The 18,916-nt window shown below is 44.8% G+C and overlaps 2 protein-coding genes across 2 annotated transcripts; one reads left to right on the top strand and one right to left on the bottom strand.

The window, feature by feature from the left end:
• Positions 1 to 1,382: 1,382 nt before the first annotated feature.
• On the top strand, positions 1,383 to 6,197 carry psph (phosphoserine phosphatase). The gene is made up of 6 exons (XM_064352897.1): positions 1,383 to 1,602; positions 2,983 to 3,126; positions 3,569 to 3,703; positions 3,908 to 4,053; positions 4,589 to 4,737; positions 5,026 to 6,197. The coding sequence occupies exons 1-6, from the start codon at positions 1,418 to 1,420 to the stop codon at positions 5,134 to 5,136; spliced, it is 870 nt and encodes a 289-aa protein (XP_064208967.1). The 5' UTR covers positions 1,383 to 1,417; the 3' UTR covers positions 5,137 to 6,197.
• A 2-nt stretch (positions 6,198 to 6,199) lies between these two features.
• Positions 6,200 to 17,654, bottom strand: nipsnap2 (nipsnap homolog 2). Its single transcript, XM_064352895.1, has 10 exons — positions 17,500 to 17,654; positions 15,968 to 16,107; positions 15,687 to 15,732; positions 14,109 to 14,203; positions 13,866 to 13,936; positions 13,617 to 13,757; positions 12,993 to 13,024; positions 11,134 to 11,228; positions 10,389 to 10,472; positions 6,200 to 9,114 (listed from the first exon to the last, which is right to left on the bottom strand). The coding sequence occupies exons 1-10, from the start codon at positions 17,589 to 17,591 to the stop codon at positions 9,050 to 9,052; spliced, it is 861 nt and encodes a 286-aa protein (XP_064208965.1). The 5' UTR covers positions 17,592 to 17,654; the 3' UTR covers positions 6,200 to 9,049.
• Positions 17,655 to 18,916: the final 1,262 nt, after the last annotated feature.

Below are 18,916 nucleotides of genomic sequence, written 5' to 3'. Positions count from 1 at the left end.
GAACTGAATTTTCCTCCTGATTCAAGAGCTGCTTTCCGGGTCATTGTACAACTACACATGAGCATTGTCCTAGTGACAAGCGTTCCCCTTCAGTTCCCCAAAAGACTTCGGTATACAGTGTGATCAGTCTGATCAATTGTACAAAGCGCGCTCTCAGCTAGATAAGAAAGGGACCAGGAAAGAAAAGGTTGCAAAGCATTCTGGGAAGTCTCCTGCTGGTTATTTCCAGAAACTTGCAGATGTAGGATACAGGAGTCCAATAGAGGCCAGGTCATCTGATATTTTGCTGTTGGATGGCCACCAATGCTGAAGATATAATGGATTTTCTTTTACTTTTGACCTTTCTGAGCTCCATAGGTTACTTGATCCTACGCTATCTTTTGAGCAGTTCATGGAATCATGGATACTACTGTCCAATCAGATTCTTTTGACACATATGGTTACAACTGTCATTGGTCCTACATGCACCTGGCAACAGGGATTTGCCATTCTTAGCTCTGGTACTGGAGGTCCACAGGGTTTTCTAGTCTTTATTGTTAATGAACACTTAATTGATTAATTACATGACCAGGTCCAACTCATTTCTTTGGTCTGAATTGGCTGTTGATTTTTGGGTGAACACAAACACCAGAAGCTGTGGTTCTCCAGGAGCAGATGTTGGATCACAGTGTGCAAGAGTAATTTTAGATAAAAATTACATTTAGGCCTAATTTTGAGAGGGTTGAAGACACGTGGCATTCGGTCTCTGACATTGCCTTTAGCCTCTCACCTCTGCAAACACGTTGACCGTTGGCAAACAACTGATAGCTGCCGTCGAACTATTGATGGGCGCGCGACATTATATTGGATTTAAAAACGAAATTACATTTTGACAACTTTTCCTATGAGTTAAAAAACGTTATTTAACCATTTAATTAATAAATATTTTTGAAAAAGAATTAACAGAGATGCAGAATTATTGAAAACATTTTGTTTTCAATAAAAATTTAACTGACCGAACCACTGCATACGTTCGCGTTCACTAACGAATGAATATATACAGATCGGCTCAAATCTCCGGCGCTGTGAAGGGGCACGGGCGATCCACATACATTTTAAATCAGTGGATCTGCGCAGATTCGACCGTCAGCAGCCTACGAATGGCTATACGAATTTCGGTAAACAAAAATTTCCTGTATAAACCAATGCATTCTTATGCCAACGTAACATATCTTTACTGTACGAAAACCATAAATTCCCTGTGTGTAACCTGACATATCAGTCTGGTTGGTATTGTTCTCATTTCCAGACTGATGATAGACAGGTTAGTCGACCCTTCCGAGGAAAAACCCGAAGAAGGCGGTGCCACACTCCGCGTCTGCCATTCGCTGAGAAGGCTTTTTTTTACCCGGGTCAGCGGAGCCAGCCAGTAAAACGAATGCTTTCAGTCTTTTATCACCGCTTCGTAGTCGGTGTACGAGCTGTGAGAATCCCCCTTCCTTTCGCTCACTCTAATGTAGGCTACGATTTTTTCGAGTTTTTTTGCTGTCGACTGAAAGCGTTCTTTTCGACCTCAGGGGGTTCTGGCGAATGTTGCTGGTTAGGTAACGTCCACACTGCAAGGTAATGTGGCGGTTTGCATTTGCACCGATTTCGTAATTTGTATTTGAATAACCACCATATGTAACTATTAAAATGTGTAGACTGACGTTAAACATGTATTGCGTTTGCTTTAGCTAGCAACAGTCGCTAGTGAATATGCCGGTAATTTTTTTTTAAATGGCACCGTCCGGCCGGCTGACATGTCAACTTTTTGAAGTCCTGGGTGATGCAATGCCACACAAGATGGTTTTCCACAAGAATGCTTGTCAGTAGATTTTTTATGTCACCAGTTGGATAAGGTTAAGCTAATTCTGTAAAATCAATCTAGCCGGCACGACTACATTTGTGGTTCGTGACAGATTAACGGTAATGATGGTTGGTATGTTAAAAGCAGGCTCATTGTAGGCTACATAAACGACCAAATCGGAGAGGAGTCTGACTTGTGTCTGCTTTTTGTGTCTTTTTGCACTAAATTCTCATCGTTTTATCCTACGTGCATGGCGTGCCGGCAAAATTAAACTCATACGCCATGCACCCACTTTGTAAGATCGCCGCTCGGTGTAAAGTTGGCTAGCTTGCAGAACTAGTCACATACCGAAAGCACGGTGTGTAGTTAAGACGGTTTGGCTGTCAGTAAGATTTGCTACTCACCTGCCAAATTAGATTGACAGCGTTCACGAGATATGCATCAACTCGACCAGTATCCTACACTTCCAATATGTAGCCAAATTTTCTGCTACTGTCGCCCGCCTTCTGATTAAAGAAATCATTAAAGCAATTGGATTGCATTTATAACTATTATTATAAGCTCTATTAGGTTTTCAGTTTTTGAACAGGCATGGATCGAGTGAGTGTAGGCTACAGCGAGCCTTATAAACCTGTATAGTCTATTGGCCGATATACGATTACATAACGTTAGCCATCGTCCCCCTTTTTAAGTATGGAAGCCCGTTTCAGCCAGTTGTTAAAAAAATGCACAGAATTTTTTTTTTAATTAACCGAAACGTTTTCTCATAATTATGATTATCTCAAAATTATTAGGAAGTATTCTCATAATTACGAGAAACTTTCTTGTAATTACGACTTATGAGGTACTAAGTGGTAATTATGAAATACTAAGTCGTAATTATGGGCTAGTATTACGATAGTGCAATAATTATGGCTTTAGTACGTCATAGTTTTGAGAAACTAAGATTATGAAGTACTAAGTCATAAGTATAAATACTCTGTCATAATTATATACTTTATAAAAAAAAATGTGCTAGATTTATTTTAACAAGTGGTAGAAATGGCCTTCCATATTTAGGTTTGCAGGTCCTTTCTTAAAAACGCATGATACATGTTCATATATGAATATCTGATGTGTGTAGCCCATAATATGTTACATTTTTGTTTTTTCAGCACCATGGCAACTTTAGCGGAAACCAAGGAGATTTTTCGCAGCGCGGACGCAGTGTGTTTCGACGTGGACAGCACCGTCATCAAAGAGGAGGGCATCGATGAGCTGGCCAAGTTCTGCGGGGTCGGGGATGCGGTCACAGAGATGTAGGTGGCCCGCGCTGGGCGTTGATTTGGAAATGTGTCAACGCCCTGCCCCGCCCCGCCCCCAGAGGGTGTTAAACCTCCCACCCCCAGAGGGCGCTCACCCATTCTGGCTTCGATTCAGTTACAGTTGTATCAGTGGGACCCTGCGTTATCCTCAACAGGGTACACTGGTTTTCGGGAGGGGGGGTCTGTGAGGTTTTGGATATGACAGGGGGGAACGGTGGGGTTGAGCTCCACCGACCCAGCTAGAGAGTTGGGGTCTGTGCATTTCTTTAACCCCCCCCCCAATAATATTCAAACTAAAGTTAGTTTTGAGTCGTTCAGTAATATTATGTATTTTATGGATTTATGGTTTGAAGAGTGTGCTGATTGGCTGTGATTTGTCTGACTCATGATTTTAAAAAATAAACTAAAACGATAATAATGAAACGTGCCTCGCCAGGACTCGGAAGGCGATGGGCGGGTCCATGACCTTCAAAACGGCGCTGATGGAGCGGCTGGCCATCATTCGCTGCTCCCGGGAGCAGGTCAACAAGCTGATCACAGATCACCCGCCCCAGCTGACTCCAGGCATTAAGTAAGTGAATTTAGGAATTCAGTCCGCGTTTCCGTTCGATGAGTAACTGCCGATGCTTCCGTTGCCCCGCGCAACCGCGCGTGAGAAATGCTAAGCGTCCAGTGGCATTGTACTCCTTCTTTCCTCTTGTGGAATGCGTGGTTTTAGTAATTTTGGGTGGGTAAGGAACCCGCCCGTGACTCCTGGGGTCCTCGTGTTTCGCAGGGAGCTTGTGAAGAGTCTTCAGCAGCGCGGCGTGAAGGTCTTCCTGGTTTCCGGAGGGTTCCGCTGCATCGTGGAGCACGTCGCCTCGCAGCTGGGCATCCCGCTGGACCACGTCTACGCCAACCGGCTCAAGTTCTACTTCAACGGTGAGCCGTTAACAGAGCGGGCATAAGAGCGGGCATATCCCGTAGCCTGGGATATTTCTGAATGCTGAATGCTTTAACAGATGTTGAGTGCCCCATGGTTCTCTCGCAGACAGTGATTGGTAGGTTGAGTGCCCCATGGTTCTCTTACAGACAGTGATTGGTTGGTTGAGTGCCCTGTGGTTCTCTCGCAGACAGTGATTGGTAGGTTGAGTGCCCCATGGTTCTCTTACAGACAGTGATTGGTTGGTTGAGTGCCCTGTGGTTCTCTCGCAGACAGTGATTGCTCGGTTACGTGCCGTGTGGTTTCTCTCGCAGACAGTCATTGGTCGGTTGGGTACCCCATGGTTCTCTCGCAGACAGTGATTGGTCGGTTGAGTGCCGCGTGGCTCTCTCGCAGGCAGTGATTGGTCGGCTCTCTCGCAGGCAGTGATTGGTGGGCTCTCTATAGCTGTCTCGCAGGCAGTGATTGGTCGGCTCTCACTGTGGCTCTCTCGCAGGCAGTGATTGGTCGGCTGTCTCTGTGGCTCTCTTGCAGGCGAGTACGCGGGGTTCGATGAGACACAGCCCACGGCGGAGTCCGGGGGGAAGGGGCGGGTGATCAGCCTGCTGAAGGAGCTCTACGGCCTGGAGAAGGTGGTGATGATCGGAGACGGAGCCACAGACCTGGAGGCCTGTCCTCCTGCTGTAAGTGGGCGGGGCATAGAGGGGGGGGCGGAGCAGAGAGGGGCGGGGCAGGCCGACACGGACTGGCCTCCTTTTTATACACTATATGACCAAAAGTATCTGGGCATCCCTTTGGTCTGTGACTGTTTTTCATGGTTTGGACTAGGCCCCTTAGTTCCAGCGAAGGCAAATCTTAATGCTACAGCATACAGTAAAATTCTACACTATTCTGTGCTTCCCCACTGAGAACGAATAGATGAGTTGCATGCGTATGTGTGACCAGGTGTGTCTGCTTGTGCGTTTGCTCAGAGTGCCTTCATCGGATTCGGCGGGAACGTCGTCAGACCGCAGGTGAAGGAGAGGAGTTCGTGGTACGTGACGAGTTTCGGAGAGCTCCTAAAGGAGCTGGAAAAGATTTAAGGAGGATCGAGGAGAGAGACTGCTGCAGCCCCGTGTGAACGTTCTGACCTAACCCTTACCTCTTTGGGACTAACGACAGCATGAGGAACCATCTGTACAAAGGCTTCTCATAGGGTTTTTAAATTATTAATACTCAACATTAGCAGTTTGTTTCCTGCAAATTCATAAACGGAGTCCTTAGTTGTGAAGAAGGCAGAATTAGCTTGTAAAGTAATGCCGTTTTAACGGTGATGCAACTCTAGCTGGCAGAAGACTTGTAGTTATTTTTGAAGTAACAGGGCTTTGTTTTAACCAGTAAGCTAAAAGGGTAAAAACTGTTTATTATTTAGGCTTTTCTTGGCATGATGTACATACTCCACCTAAAAAGAGAAAGACGCAAGTGCACATTTTTAAAATGGGGGGTGTGGGGGGAGTGTGGTTCCCAGCCCTGTTCCTGGAGATCTACGTTCTTGTAGTTTGTATGATTTCAACCCTAACAAAGCACACCTGATTCTACTGATTACCAGCACACCAAACTGTTGGGTAGCTGTTGAATGAGGTGCGCTTTGTTAGACCTGCAGGACGGTAGGTCTCCAGGAACAGGGTTGGGAACCACCGAACTTTAAAGAGCAGGCCAACACAGGTCAGAAAACTGCTGTTGCAGCGATTAGTATGGATTAACATTTTCAACCTGATTGCACTGCTGGCCACGCCCACCCAGTGATGTCATTACAGACATTTCAGCCTCCACTGTCAATGGAAAACACCTCCTATGACATCACTGATTAAGGGGTGCCCTGCAGTGCAGCCTAGTTAAGAACTCCAACCTGTAGAGAATGCTGCATCAGCAGTTTTCCGTCCTGTGTTGACTTGCTCTCAATAGCTGCTTGTGTAGTACTGTTACAGACACTGCTTCTCCCTTCTCTGCCCTTGTTCCCAGTGAAGGCACCACCACCCCCCCCCCCTTTTTTTTCTATGAAGTATCTTTTCCAAACAAACTCTGTGTAACATACACTGCTCTGTGTAACATCCCGTGGCTGTAATAAAAACAGGTGAGCCCAAGTGACACAAGGCCAAAGCTACGTTCGTATTTTAAATCTCTTTTTATTTATGGGCTGTTGAGTTCACATCACTCAGCTTTCCAGACGCTGTCCTTTGAAAAATGAAGAACTGAAGACTAGGCATGCCACCACTAACATTAACACTATCATTTTAAAGAAGCGTGATGCTGATGATCGACAGACTTCAGATACAGTATGATTCAGCAACAAATGATACGGTATTGAGCTTGGGCTGCAGACGGTACAGGAAAAGAAAATGGCCGTTTCAGTCGGGATAAGTTTTTAAACACCAGCGTTAACTAAAAACTCATTGAGGAAGGGGGGACTGTACACAGATTTTATGAAAAACAATTCCCATCAAATGAAATCTCAAATAATGTTTTAGTACCCCAGCCATCGCTGGACGGGAAAAAGAAAATACAGTCATGCGTTAATTTCCCACAAATAAAAGATTTAATACAGTTTCCGTTTGTACTACAGGAGCTGTTTCCTGGAGTGTCTGTTCACTGCCCCTTCTTATGAAGTGTACTTATTTCCAGATGAGGGACCTACAAACACTGTACAAGTACTTTTAAAAATTCACTTTCTGAAGCAGGACCTCATTGTAGAGGAAAGGATCTCAAACCCTCCAGTCCTGGAGTCCCGCAGTGCCTGCAGGTTCAACTCCAGTCCTGGAGGGGGCGCTGTGCCTGCAGGTTTACCTCCAGTCCTGGAGGGCCGCAGTGTCTGCATGTTAAACTCAGCAGCCATCTTAGGCCTTGGAAGCAGTGATGGAAGAATGAGACGTCATCAGTAATCATATGCTGCAAATTACTCAGCACATTGAACCAATAATGAAACCCTTTTGATTGGTTAAAAAAAATAAAGGGGCTGACACATCATTATAGCTCCGCCCCTTTATATGTTTCATGAAACCTCTCACCCATCACTTCTTGGTAACATGGTGTGTGTAGCCAATCAATGGCTTGCACACTCAACACAGAAACAGACCAAAAACCCAGCAGACAGTGTGGCCCTATGGGGACTGATGTTCGAGATCCCGTTTTTTTTTTTAGAGAAAACCGCTCTCTCTTCACAAGGGCAAGTCAAACAAAATAAAAGACAACCAACTGAATGAAAAGATGTCCTACTCCCCGTGCCTTTTTCTGCACTGCGAGTTCCGGCCCACCCTTCACTAGGATTACACCAAAGGCAGTGGCTTTCGATGTTCTGTTAGCACTCAGGACAGGTGCCCACAAACCCTGGAGAGCTATAGGGGTTCACTGTTACTCAGAACTTAACTGCTGAATAACATAACTTATATGGCCCTGTTTCTTGGGTCTTAATTGATTGCCAATTTTTAAGGCGACGGCAAAAAAAAACCAGCCACGCGACAGCTCTCCAGGAGTGGGCTCTCTAACGCCAGACCGTCGCGTGCTCGGGGCGTACAGTCGGGAGACCTTTCAATCGGCCATCGGTCAGTTCGGTGCTGTCCACCGTCGCCCATGGAGAGCTATGGCTAGCGCAGGCTTTCACTGCTACTCGGCACTTGATTAAAGGATATGGTTTACATGCTCGCTTCACCGAGTTTCCTGGCTCTGAATTGGTGGTGGATTTCAAGGTGAAAGCAAAAACCAACAGGCTCTCCAAGGGCGAGAGTGAACGCCATCGAATTAGGCCGAAAAACCTGAGTTCCTGGAGACTACGGAGTGTACTGTTAAAAAAAAAATTAAATTAAATTCCCTTAAAAGCCGCCAAAATGAAATAAATTAGCCAGGCCGTATTAGACCATTACGCCATGGCAACATGTGCCAAAACTGAGGCATTGTGGGAGAAATAACTGCCAGGATCTGGCAGCGCGGCAATTAATGACATTTCCCCAAAGCTTCCGTTGTAACGATGTCCTTTCAACCAGCGGGTGGCGCTGCGGCGACTCAGAGTATACAATTTAACTGAGCACTTGTATCACACCTGCAGTGCAAATGACAAGAAATTAGCTTTGTGACCATCTGGTGATCAGCTTGATAATGACAATCTTTTATAAATAAATAAATAAGTCGTTGCCTTTGCATGCAACGCATATTAAGAATCTTTTCTCTTTCCACAGAAAATAGTCTTTTTAAAGATTATTATAGGCTTACAGTAGCACTGACGAGTCTGTAATTCAAACATTAAGACCAAACCTGATATTATCACGTAGCTAATATGTCCCATAGATAAGACTCCCAACGGCTGAAATTATCGCTGGGTTACCAGCTGACAAAGGCGTCCGTAAAACAAATACAAGCTGCCAGGCCATCGTCTCTGGTGGGCGGCCAGAGTTTCAGGTCTAGATTTTATTTATTTATTTTTATTTTTAAAGAAAAGATAAATACAGGTGCCAGCTGGACCTGTGCAAAGCCTGGAACTGGAGCTCCAAACTGCACGCTGGAACGGACCAAGCTGCCCCCCCCCCCCACCAAATTCCAGAGGCTCCAGTTCAGTTCCTCGCTAGCATTTCCAAAGCTACAGGATTCCAAGCTACCCCCCCCCCCCTTCATTCTTCCATCTCCGTGTAATTCTGGTCTCTCTGTTTTTCCCTTTTTCATCTCTCTGTGAGCACAGCTCGCGCGGGTCGCTCAGTTTTGGCGGCAATTTTTACAAGTACAAGGTGGCTGTTTGTCGGTTAAGGAGCTGAGTGAGAAATAGTTTTAATCGAGTTTCACCAAAAAAAGAAAAGAAAAAAAAAGATCAACAACCATAACCAAAACAAAACAAAAAACAAAAAGCAAAAAAAAAAAAAAATATCAGTGATCAGCAGAAGTGGCTGGCATCATTTAAAGGCAGTGCCAAACAGCGGTTACATCTGGATTGATTAGTACTGCCTGTGGAATCTGCCTGGTCTCCTCCTCCCTCTACTTCAGTGGCGAGCTCTTCAGAGGAATCATGATCCTGGATTCCATGTGCTGAATGAGAGGAACTACGCAGGATAAGAAAAAAAAAAAAATTCAGTTTAAATGTCTCACATACATGCACGCGCACACTCACTCTCTCTCTCGCTATCTCTCTCTCTCTCTCACACACACACACACACACACACACACACACACACACACACACACACACTCACGCACAAACACACGGACAGTGAGGACTCTGCATTTTACTTGACAGTACCACTACAGAGCTGAGGGAACTGATGATGCAAGATGTCTGTGTGCACACAAGATTGTTAAAGTGTGTGGATCTGGATCAGTGTTCAAAAGCTTCTTAATTAAAAAACCAGAAAAAGAGAGAGAGAGAAAAGGAACAATATTCCTCCTCATCAGTATTCCACAAGGGCAGCCCAGGAACCAAGAAAGGGGGGTGCTGGGGGGAGGGGGGGTGGGGGGCTGAGGCGGGCGAGGGGGGAGGGGGAGAGAGCCATGTCTATTTTGCCTGATCGAACGAGTTCCTATTTCACAACACCGCTTCTTAAACAAAGTTTCCTTCTTTCTTTTACTCTGTATCCAGCGCCCGGGGCGTTTGCTCGACAGTAATTACACAGTCACTGCGAGTTCTCAGGGGCACACGATAACTCAGAGAGCACCATGGAGACGCTTCTTCCCTCCATGCGGAAAACTGAAGGTCGTGCAAGTGTCTGAAATTTGGAATGAGCGTATGGAAGTGCTGGATCTGCAGTTAGTTTATGCATTTTATAAACCCTCCCCTTTTCAGTCTGCCGTATAGTGCACAGAGAGGACCCCAAAAGTGCAGGATTCTACAGTTACAGCAGTAATTCATTCTTCGTGTTGGTCCCCTTCTCTGAATCTGAAATGCCCAAGCTAAGCTAGTTGGCGCAACCTGCTCACCTGTGTGATATACAACCCCATACACCTGCTCACCTGTGTGATATACAACCCCATACACCTGCTCATCTGTGTGACATACAACCCTATACACCTGCTCATCTGTGTGATATACAACCCTATACACCTACTCACCTGTGTGATATACAACCCTATACACCTGCTCATCTGTGTGATATACAACCCTATACACCTACTCACCTGTGTGATATACAACCCTATACACCTGCTCATCTGTGTGATATACAACCCTATACACCTGCTCATCAGTGTGATATAAACACCTGCTCACTTGTGTAATATACACACCTGTACACCTGTGTAATGTATACACCTGTACACACGCTCACCTGTGTAATATACACCTGCTCACCTGTGTAATATACACACCTATATGCCTGCTCACCTGTGTAATATACGACCTCGTCCCAGCCTTCATGTTGCCAGGCAGCGTTCCTCGTGTCCTCTCTGGACTGCAGGTCTTTGTAAGCTGAAATAGAACCAGGAGTGTGACCCAGAGAAACAACCACAACACAACTACAACACAGCCACAACACAACCACAACACAGCCACTACACAGCCACAACACAACTACAACACAGCCACAACACAGCCACAATGCAACCTCAACACAACTACAACACAACCTCAACACAGCCACCACACAACTACAACACAACCTCAAGGAAACCACAACGCAACCACAATACAACTTCAACGCACCCACAACACAGCCAAAACAACCACAATAAAACCACATGCAATTAGAACAACTTGCTTCTAAGAAAAGTTTTTTCTTTTTGTTAAAAAAGGATCAAAAATCTTGTTAGTAATGAGCACAATTTTTAATGTCTAACAACATTCAAATCACGCTTGCAGACAAGACCTGGAGGGTATTCCACGAAGCAGGATAACTGAGTTAGCTGGATAACTGCGCTGAGTAAAACCCAGAACAGCCCTTTTTACTACAGTCCACTTTCCAGGATTTGGGAGGGTTTCGGGTTTTACTCAGCGCAGTTATCCAGCTAACTCAGTAATCCTGCTTTGTGACACAGGCCCCTGGGCCTTATACTTTGAGCCTTTAAAAGTCAAGGCTGAACCCATGGTGTGCGACTCAAATGAAGGCAGCGGGAGGCGTTTGGTTCCCTACCCCAGAGATGGTGCACCATGTACAGGCTCCCGATCTGGGAGAAGAACCCGCCCACCGCCTCCTGGTTCTGCTGCCGGTACCGAATAGCCCGAGCCCTGTGGACACACCCCCACGTCAGACACCGCCCAATGAAATCACAGCACAGACCCCACACTGCCCAATCACAGCACAAGAATACACCCCAGTCAAATGCTTTGCTGAAAAAGGCAGTTGGTCTGGGTAGTCTTATCAGCATAGTTGGCAGTTTGTGAGCCTTTATTTAAACAGGGAAATCACATTGAGACACTGGGTCTCTTTTTCAATGAAGCCCTGATGACAGAAGAAAAAAACAATCTAACAGACTAAACGTAAAGGGTTCCAAGAGATGAAAATGAATAAATGAAAATGAACTAGAAATTATTTAAATAAATAAATAATAAATTCATTAAAATTATGTTATGGTGGAACCCAGATGTTTTGGGAGGCAGGTATTCACATTAATTCAACCATCACAGAGAGATAAACCACAACACAGCTACACCTGTTATTAACTCGATCTGGGTCAGTGTGCTAACAATGGTCTATTTTACCATTTTGTTTATATAATTTTATGCTCGCTGGAAGTCGCTATGGCAAAGAGTGTCAGCTGAATGCCTAAAACGTAAAAGAGAGAATTTTGTCTTGTTTTGCATCTTGTCAGCTGTGCAGTGCAGTGGCAAAGGGACTTGATCCACAGATTAGAGGTTGCAGGTTTGATTCCCAGGTGAGGCATGCTGTGCTGTTGGTCTCAGTAAACATGAATGTCTAGACTGTGAACCACATAATCAGCTACTAGTAACGCTGCCCACAAACCATGTGACCAACGTAATGGCCAACATGTTCTATAACAGCTAAAATGACTGTGACACTGAACATAAACAAATATGAATTTAAGCGTTCCATCAAATGAAAAGTTTAAAGACCTTACCTCAGAAACCACAAGTGAAATCTGGAGTGATCTAATACATCACATTTCCAATTGGCCCTTATACTTCTGTCATTTGTCACCTCAAGTTCACCTGAATTTCAGTCCATTTCCAAAATTGAATCGATTCCAGAATTCAGCAATCATTTTTCCAACAATTACATTTTTGTTGTATTGGCAGGCAGATTTACTTTCATTTTTCTAATTGTCATTTAAGCAGGCAAAAATTAACATTTTGAACAAATTTGGCGAATCACATTAAGATATGCATTTGTCTGTATTATTCACCGATATCAATCGTTCATGCCTTCTGTGGAGTATATACTTATGAGATATATGCCCAGGGAGTGGATATGTGTCCAGTCTCATTTGTTCAGTAATTACCATCTGCAGAGAGGCAATGAGACTTTAAAAAGCCTGTTGTTCACAAGAAAAGGCATTTTTCAAAAACAAAACAAAAACAACAAAATAAAATGGCCGCAGGTTGGATTATTCTGGCCCCCGTGTAAACAGATTCTTGTCACGGTTCTGTCCAAGTTCCACCAGACGCGTAAGAACACAGTTATGTATAATGAGGAGAACAGGCTGTTCGGCCCATCTACAGCATAACGAGGCATAATGACGAGCACAGAACATTCACAGCCTACAGGCGTGCCATTTCCCTGCAGCCCAAAGGTAATCCAGCTCTGCGTCGCACCCAAAGCGGCCCTGATGGCTATGTGACCTGGCAAAACAGTTCCACATTCACAGCCCTCTGTTTGACAGGACTCTGCCTAATGGAAGCGTGGAGCTCATCTGCAACTGATTTCCAACTGTGACCCCTAAACTACAGAGGACTCATAAGGACAAGCTATCTTGTATTTTAAAAATAAATAAAATTTAAAAAACGATATTGAGGATGGAAGAGCAGCCTTACCAGTAATTTCCCCACTCAATCATGGTCCCAGGCTGAAAGACAGAGCGTCAGACACAGAACATTAACCAGCGATTCAGAGGGAGTTCATCTCAGGGGACTTTATTTATGATGGGGGCCAGGAGTCTTCCCCTTGAAGAGCAGGTTTTTTAAGAATGTTTGTTTTTTCCCAAAATTCTAAGTCAGTGTTCTAGAACAACACTGCTTTCAGTTACTATAAGTGATTGTGACATCAGCATTGGAATGTTCAGTAAAGAATCACACATTTGTGACCTCAAACCTTGAAGGGTTAAGGGCAGCATGGGGCTTTATTCCAAAATCTATACTATGAATACAGAGATGGACGGGTTGTGAGGTGCAGGGTTTTTAGGGTTCCTGGACTGCAGTGTCAATGTTCAAGAACCAGAGTAAATCAGACGATTTTGGGGGTACAACGTTACGGAGGATGGGGGGTGTGGGGAGAGGGTGCGAGGGACAGGATTTGTTCAACCACAGGGTCCTCATTTCAGAGATCTTTCTTGTTTAGTAGTGGAGTTTTATGGTTGAAGGGAAGCTGGAGGTTTAATGGTTTTGGGGAAGGGTTTTGGAGATTAGGGCTGTGGGCCGGTGTTCAGGGGCGGAGCTCACCCTCAGCTGGTAGGACCGCAGTTCGTAGATGTTGGGTCCGGCTCGGGGGACGGGCTCGTTCCAGAAGCTGAACTCCAGCAGGAGCTGGTTCCTACGGGACAGCAGCATCTGGCCCCTCTCCTTCCGGTAGTCCATGAACTCCTACAGGGACCCAAAAACACACACACCCCAATGCTGAAGCTCAGAGACACACACACACACCCCAATGCTGTGCAGGTACAGGAGCATTTACGGCTACAGGCTGCTGACCTTGTTCTGCCGAAGCTTGTTCATGACTTCAGTCAGCGCTGGGTAGCCTCCCCGATACCGCCACAGATGAACTGTGCACAGAAGAGAGAACACAACGATGTGTGTGTGTGTGTGTGTGTGTGTGTGTGCGCGCGTGTGTGCGTGTGTGTGAGAGAGAGTGTGAGTGTGCATGTTTGTACGAGTGTGTATGTACGTGTGCATATGTGGTGTGTCACAGGTGCAGGTACAGGTGCAGGGTCTTACCTGCCTGGTCCTGCTCTCCGTACCAGGTGTTCCAGGTGCCCACCAGCTCGCAGGGGTAGTGCGGGTCGGCGTGAATCGCAGGCAGCACATCCTCACTGCAGGGGAAATGGAGCCAGGCTCGTTAGCACGGCTAACGCTAAACACTCACAATCATCCACAATGATGTCATCAGCTTCAAACCATAGACGTGTTTGCGTGCTTAGGCCTGTCATTGTGTCTTTGTAACATTTAGGTTAACTCCACTACAGGAGGGCCACAGTGTCCGCGGGTTTAACTCCAGTCCTGGAGGGCAACAATGTCTGCAGGTTTAACCACAGTCCTAGAGAGCCGCAGTGTCTGCAGGTTTAACTCCAGTCCCGGAGGGAACGAAAAATCTGCATACAGTTTACTGCCAAAATATATGCCTAGTGAAATCAAATAAGGGCCATTGTGGTTACATAATGGTATGGGGCTCATTTTCAAAGCAGGGCTGGAATACACTGGAACCGTTCAGGTTTCCGCTTAAGTCAATCGCTACCCAACATTTACAGAATTTACTTCCTGCAAAGAGGGACGTCTTTCTAGATGACATCTCCACAGGGCACCAGGCGGCTTCGCAGGGTTAAAGCGTTACGGCACCAATATTATTCACGCGCGATGACCTTCTCAGTCAACAGTGCTGAACCTAATCGAGCATCCGCGGGACATTCTGGAAGACGCGAGACGAGCGCGAGACCAACGGCTTTCTCGCGTAAGAGTGGTGTAGTGTTCCGCACTCTGTGCTAACGCCCTATTAAAAGACCTGACATTTCTGACGCTCGGACGGAACTGCGCTTGTAACCGAAAGGTCGCAGGTTCGATTCCCGGGTAAGGACACTGCCGTTGTACCCTTGAGCAAGGTACTTAACCTGCATTGCTTCAGTATATATCCAGCTGTATAAATGGATACAATGTAAATTGCTATGTAAAAGTTGTGTAAGTCGCTCTGGATAAGAGCGTCTGCTAAATGCCTGTAATGTAATGTAATGTAATGACGCCCCTTCATTACGCATACTAGATCCAGTATGACACGCATCAAAATCACAGATCGTTATTAGGCAATTTGTGTACATCAGCACAACACAGGGTTAAGATGTCCGTGTGGAATACTCTTAGGCAGAATGCATAAGCTACAAGACGGTAATACTTTAATTATAATTTCTAAACACAAGTTGCTAATAAAAATATTAACAGCACATACCCATCTTACCAGTCTTACCACTAATCCTTTGTGTGTAGGACACATAACAACCATATGTTATGTACGCTACACATCTGCCAAAGAGAGCTTTGTAAATTGATCTGGATAAGCGTAACCACCAAATCAATAATTAATAAGGTAGTGTGAAAATATTTTACGCATATACAGGCCAAAATGTATGTTCTGATCATAGACTGGGTAGTGCATTCACCCCATCGATTTGTAATGTTACTGACGTCAGTAATATTTACCCACAAGTAGCATTTGCCCCAAATTCTTTCATGCAATTATTTAAAAAAAATAATAATAATAATTATTGTATATTGCAGAATTAGTGTTGAAGAAAACGGTCATCTTACCAAAGTTTGTTGTAGGCATCCAGGCAATCCGGCTTTACATTGTGAACTAAGAAAGAAATAATTCACTAGAATTAGAGATAATCCAACCTGCTACATAGCCTACTTTATCCTTTAAACAAAACCACTGGAAAAAAATTTTCCCCCACATCTTTAATCCGTTCTCCAGAACAAATAACCAAAAAAAGAAACAATCAAGGCTTTGTGTCTTACAAATAATTATAGAAGTAAATGACCCCCCATTACAATCACCATCACCACCTCCACCCCGCCCCTAAACTCACACTGGATTTTGTACAAGTTGCTATCTTCTTTTTTGGCGAGCAGGTGAGAATGCGCGTCCTTCCTGGGGTCGACTTTCCGGACGAAGAGCGACTTGAACCAGCTATCCTCTCGATTTCTATTATTAGATGCGGACAGCCCCCTAAAAAGTGAATATAATCAACACACAAAGAAATGATTACACATTTAATCCTGGAGTCAGCTTGTGTCGACAGTCTCACCTGCGGGTGGATGGTTGCAATTGCTGTTTTATAATTGAACATTAAATGACGGACATTTAAAGTTCAATTATACCAGCGATTACACAACGTTTTAAATAGCAGATCTGTGACTCGAGACACCTCCTCCACCCCACCCCCGATTTCTTCTCTACCCCCAGAAAACAAAGGTCGTCTCAACTGTGGGTGACAAGGCCGGAGCCTACCGGGCTATCGTGACTTAATGTCAGTCAACAACATTAATTACATTAACTAACTAACGTTGCTGTAACCTCAAACCCACCAAGCGCCATCTAAAACTGCAAGCAATGCCAGTGTTTATTATGGTCTAGCAATGGCTCGTGGCATGAACTTGATTAAGTAAGTATCAAAGAAGTTTAGCCAAGATCTATTCTGTTCCGGCTGGACAGCCAACTTTAATCTCTTGCATGAATTCCAGATTAAACCCTACACGTGTTAAGAAGAACTGTTGAACCTCGTGATGCAGCTGCTTTGTGTTTGTTTTAGTTACTGTTTCTCAGAATTAATTATTGTTCCACTGAGTAACGTCATCGTAACTTAACGTTACCCTTAAGTTCATTGCATTCAAAGAGCGTGCTTGCCAGGAGCAGGTTAACCGGCCGTCTAATTCCTTTATATTAATAAGAGTTTTTACACCAGCTTTACACAAAGACTAACGTTGCAGTTTCTTCAAGGACTACACAATTTTCTGAAATCTGAGTATGTTAGCTGGCTAGCCTGCCAGTCCGCTAGTTAGCCGTGACACTGACAGACCTCTGAATGAAATCACTGTTGAGTCACACGTTAGACTATCCAAGAGCACACCCAAAATCATTAGAAAGCACTGAGTGTTTCGTATAAAACTGCAGTCGACAATAACCCTGTTACGTGTATGCCGAGTGCAGGAGAGGTAGCTATTCTAAATATAATGACCTTGAGCTAACACGGTTGGCTATACAGCAGCTAGCTTGCTAGCTGTAGCTACGTATACACAGTCTGCAAAAGGTAGCTTGCAAGCTCGGAAAACTTCCTGCAAAACAGTTGTTCTTGTGTCCTCTTACACTGCCACAGAGTCACGTAGGAACAAAATATAATTACACAAACGTGACTAGTTCACTGACGACAATACTGTCGATCTAGAGAATCTGCAAACCTCCAATATGCATCTGTAACACAAACTAACCATAACTTGCTTGCTGGTAGAGGCGCGGATTGCAACTACCCACCCGCTGCAGCACGGCAATCAGACAAGACGCGTGACTGCTTGCCTCAATCTCTCCAGGTTGTATAGTAGACTTTCAGAGATGTATTCCTACCTGACGGCGACGAAGACCTGTCCGTCCGCTCGCACCCTGTTTCGTGCCTGACTCAGGCCATTCCCCACGCTCTGAAGGACTCGAGTCGCCATCTTTCTTTGAATACCCCTGAACCGTTCCTGCCACAACAGTGGACCTTGTACTGTACTGTGGTACCTGAACATCGCCACCAGAGGGAAGCAATGTCACTTGCTCCAACTCAGAAACAAATATTTCATAATATCCCATCCTAGAAACGAATTGTGTATATTTACCCCAAAGTATTTGGAAAACTGCACCAAACACCTATATTGCTATTTATATTTTGTCGCCATACAACCCCACAACTAAAACCTTTTATTCAACATACAATTTAAACACAAATATCTGGTTTAACACATTAGGTCTGGTGGAATTTGCTCAGTAGATGATGGAATTCTTCAGATAAAATCATGGTTCAACAATACAGTCACGCAGACAAGAATCTTAACAAATCGATTACAATAACGTCTCTGAGACTGTAGTCCAGCATGTGCTACAGTGGCATCAAATTACCTTTTATGTGCCTGAGATAGGGGAATTAGATTACAAAGTGCCAATATCATTTTTGTTCCGGTGAGAAACTGACGTTTTTGAGTTACAGAACAAAGCCTCCCTTACTTGGATGTCCTTTAACATGTTTAGAAATGAACATGCATGGGGCGTCCAGTGAAACAGCCCATAGAGCGCTTTCCACATGCTCATTGCGAGCCGCGATGTTGGCGGTTTGTGTCCGACCACCGACCTTTGTTGCATGTCTCTCCCTCTCTCTTCTCCTAGTATAGTTCTTCCTGTCTCTCTACACTATCCTGTCTAACAAAGCTGAAAAAAGCCCAAAAAAATATTTAAAAGAAGTGAACATGCATGTTTATACAAATAAATCAGAGCCTTTTCCATTTCTGTGATTAGCAAAGTATGTAGTGAGCAATGATGATGCATACTCATTCCTGAACAGAGCCAGTAAAGGACACACTCACAATTTTCTCTCCATCTTGCCATGCACAGAGAAACATTGTGGAGGAACAGGTAAGGAGGCATGAAAGACCAGGGGGTCATGATTCATCAACTGTGGTTGCCATGGTACCACCAGAAGTGTAAAATTCCTGTTCAAAAAGTCCTCCGCAGTATTTTGTTCCAGTCACCTGGATTTTCTAATCAGGACAATTCTTCAACAGGACATAGAACTAATCAGTGAAATCAACTGGCACAGTTCATGGCTGGAAGAGACATGGCAGGACCTTTTGCTTTCTGACCCCTGGACTTTCCACTTCTGAGAACAACTGACACCAACAGTCAATGAAGCTCATCTCTCATCGTAGGGTTGACAGCGCCAGTGTCCTGTGCCCATGACCTTTCGGCTGGATTAGCCATCGCACACAGGTGCCAAACTCCAGTTCAG

Source organism: Anguilla rostrata, chromosome 9 (genome assembly GCF_018555375.3).
Source record: "Anguilla rostrata isolate EN2019 chromosome 9, ASM1855537v3, whole genome shotgun sequence".
NCBI lineage: Eukaryota > Metazoa > Chordata > Actinopteri > Anguilliformes > Anguillidae > Anguilla > Anguilla rostrata.
This window is presented reverse-complemented; position numbering and strand designations above follow the sequence as displayed.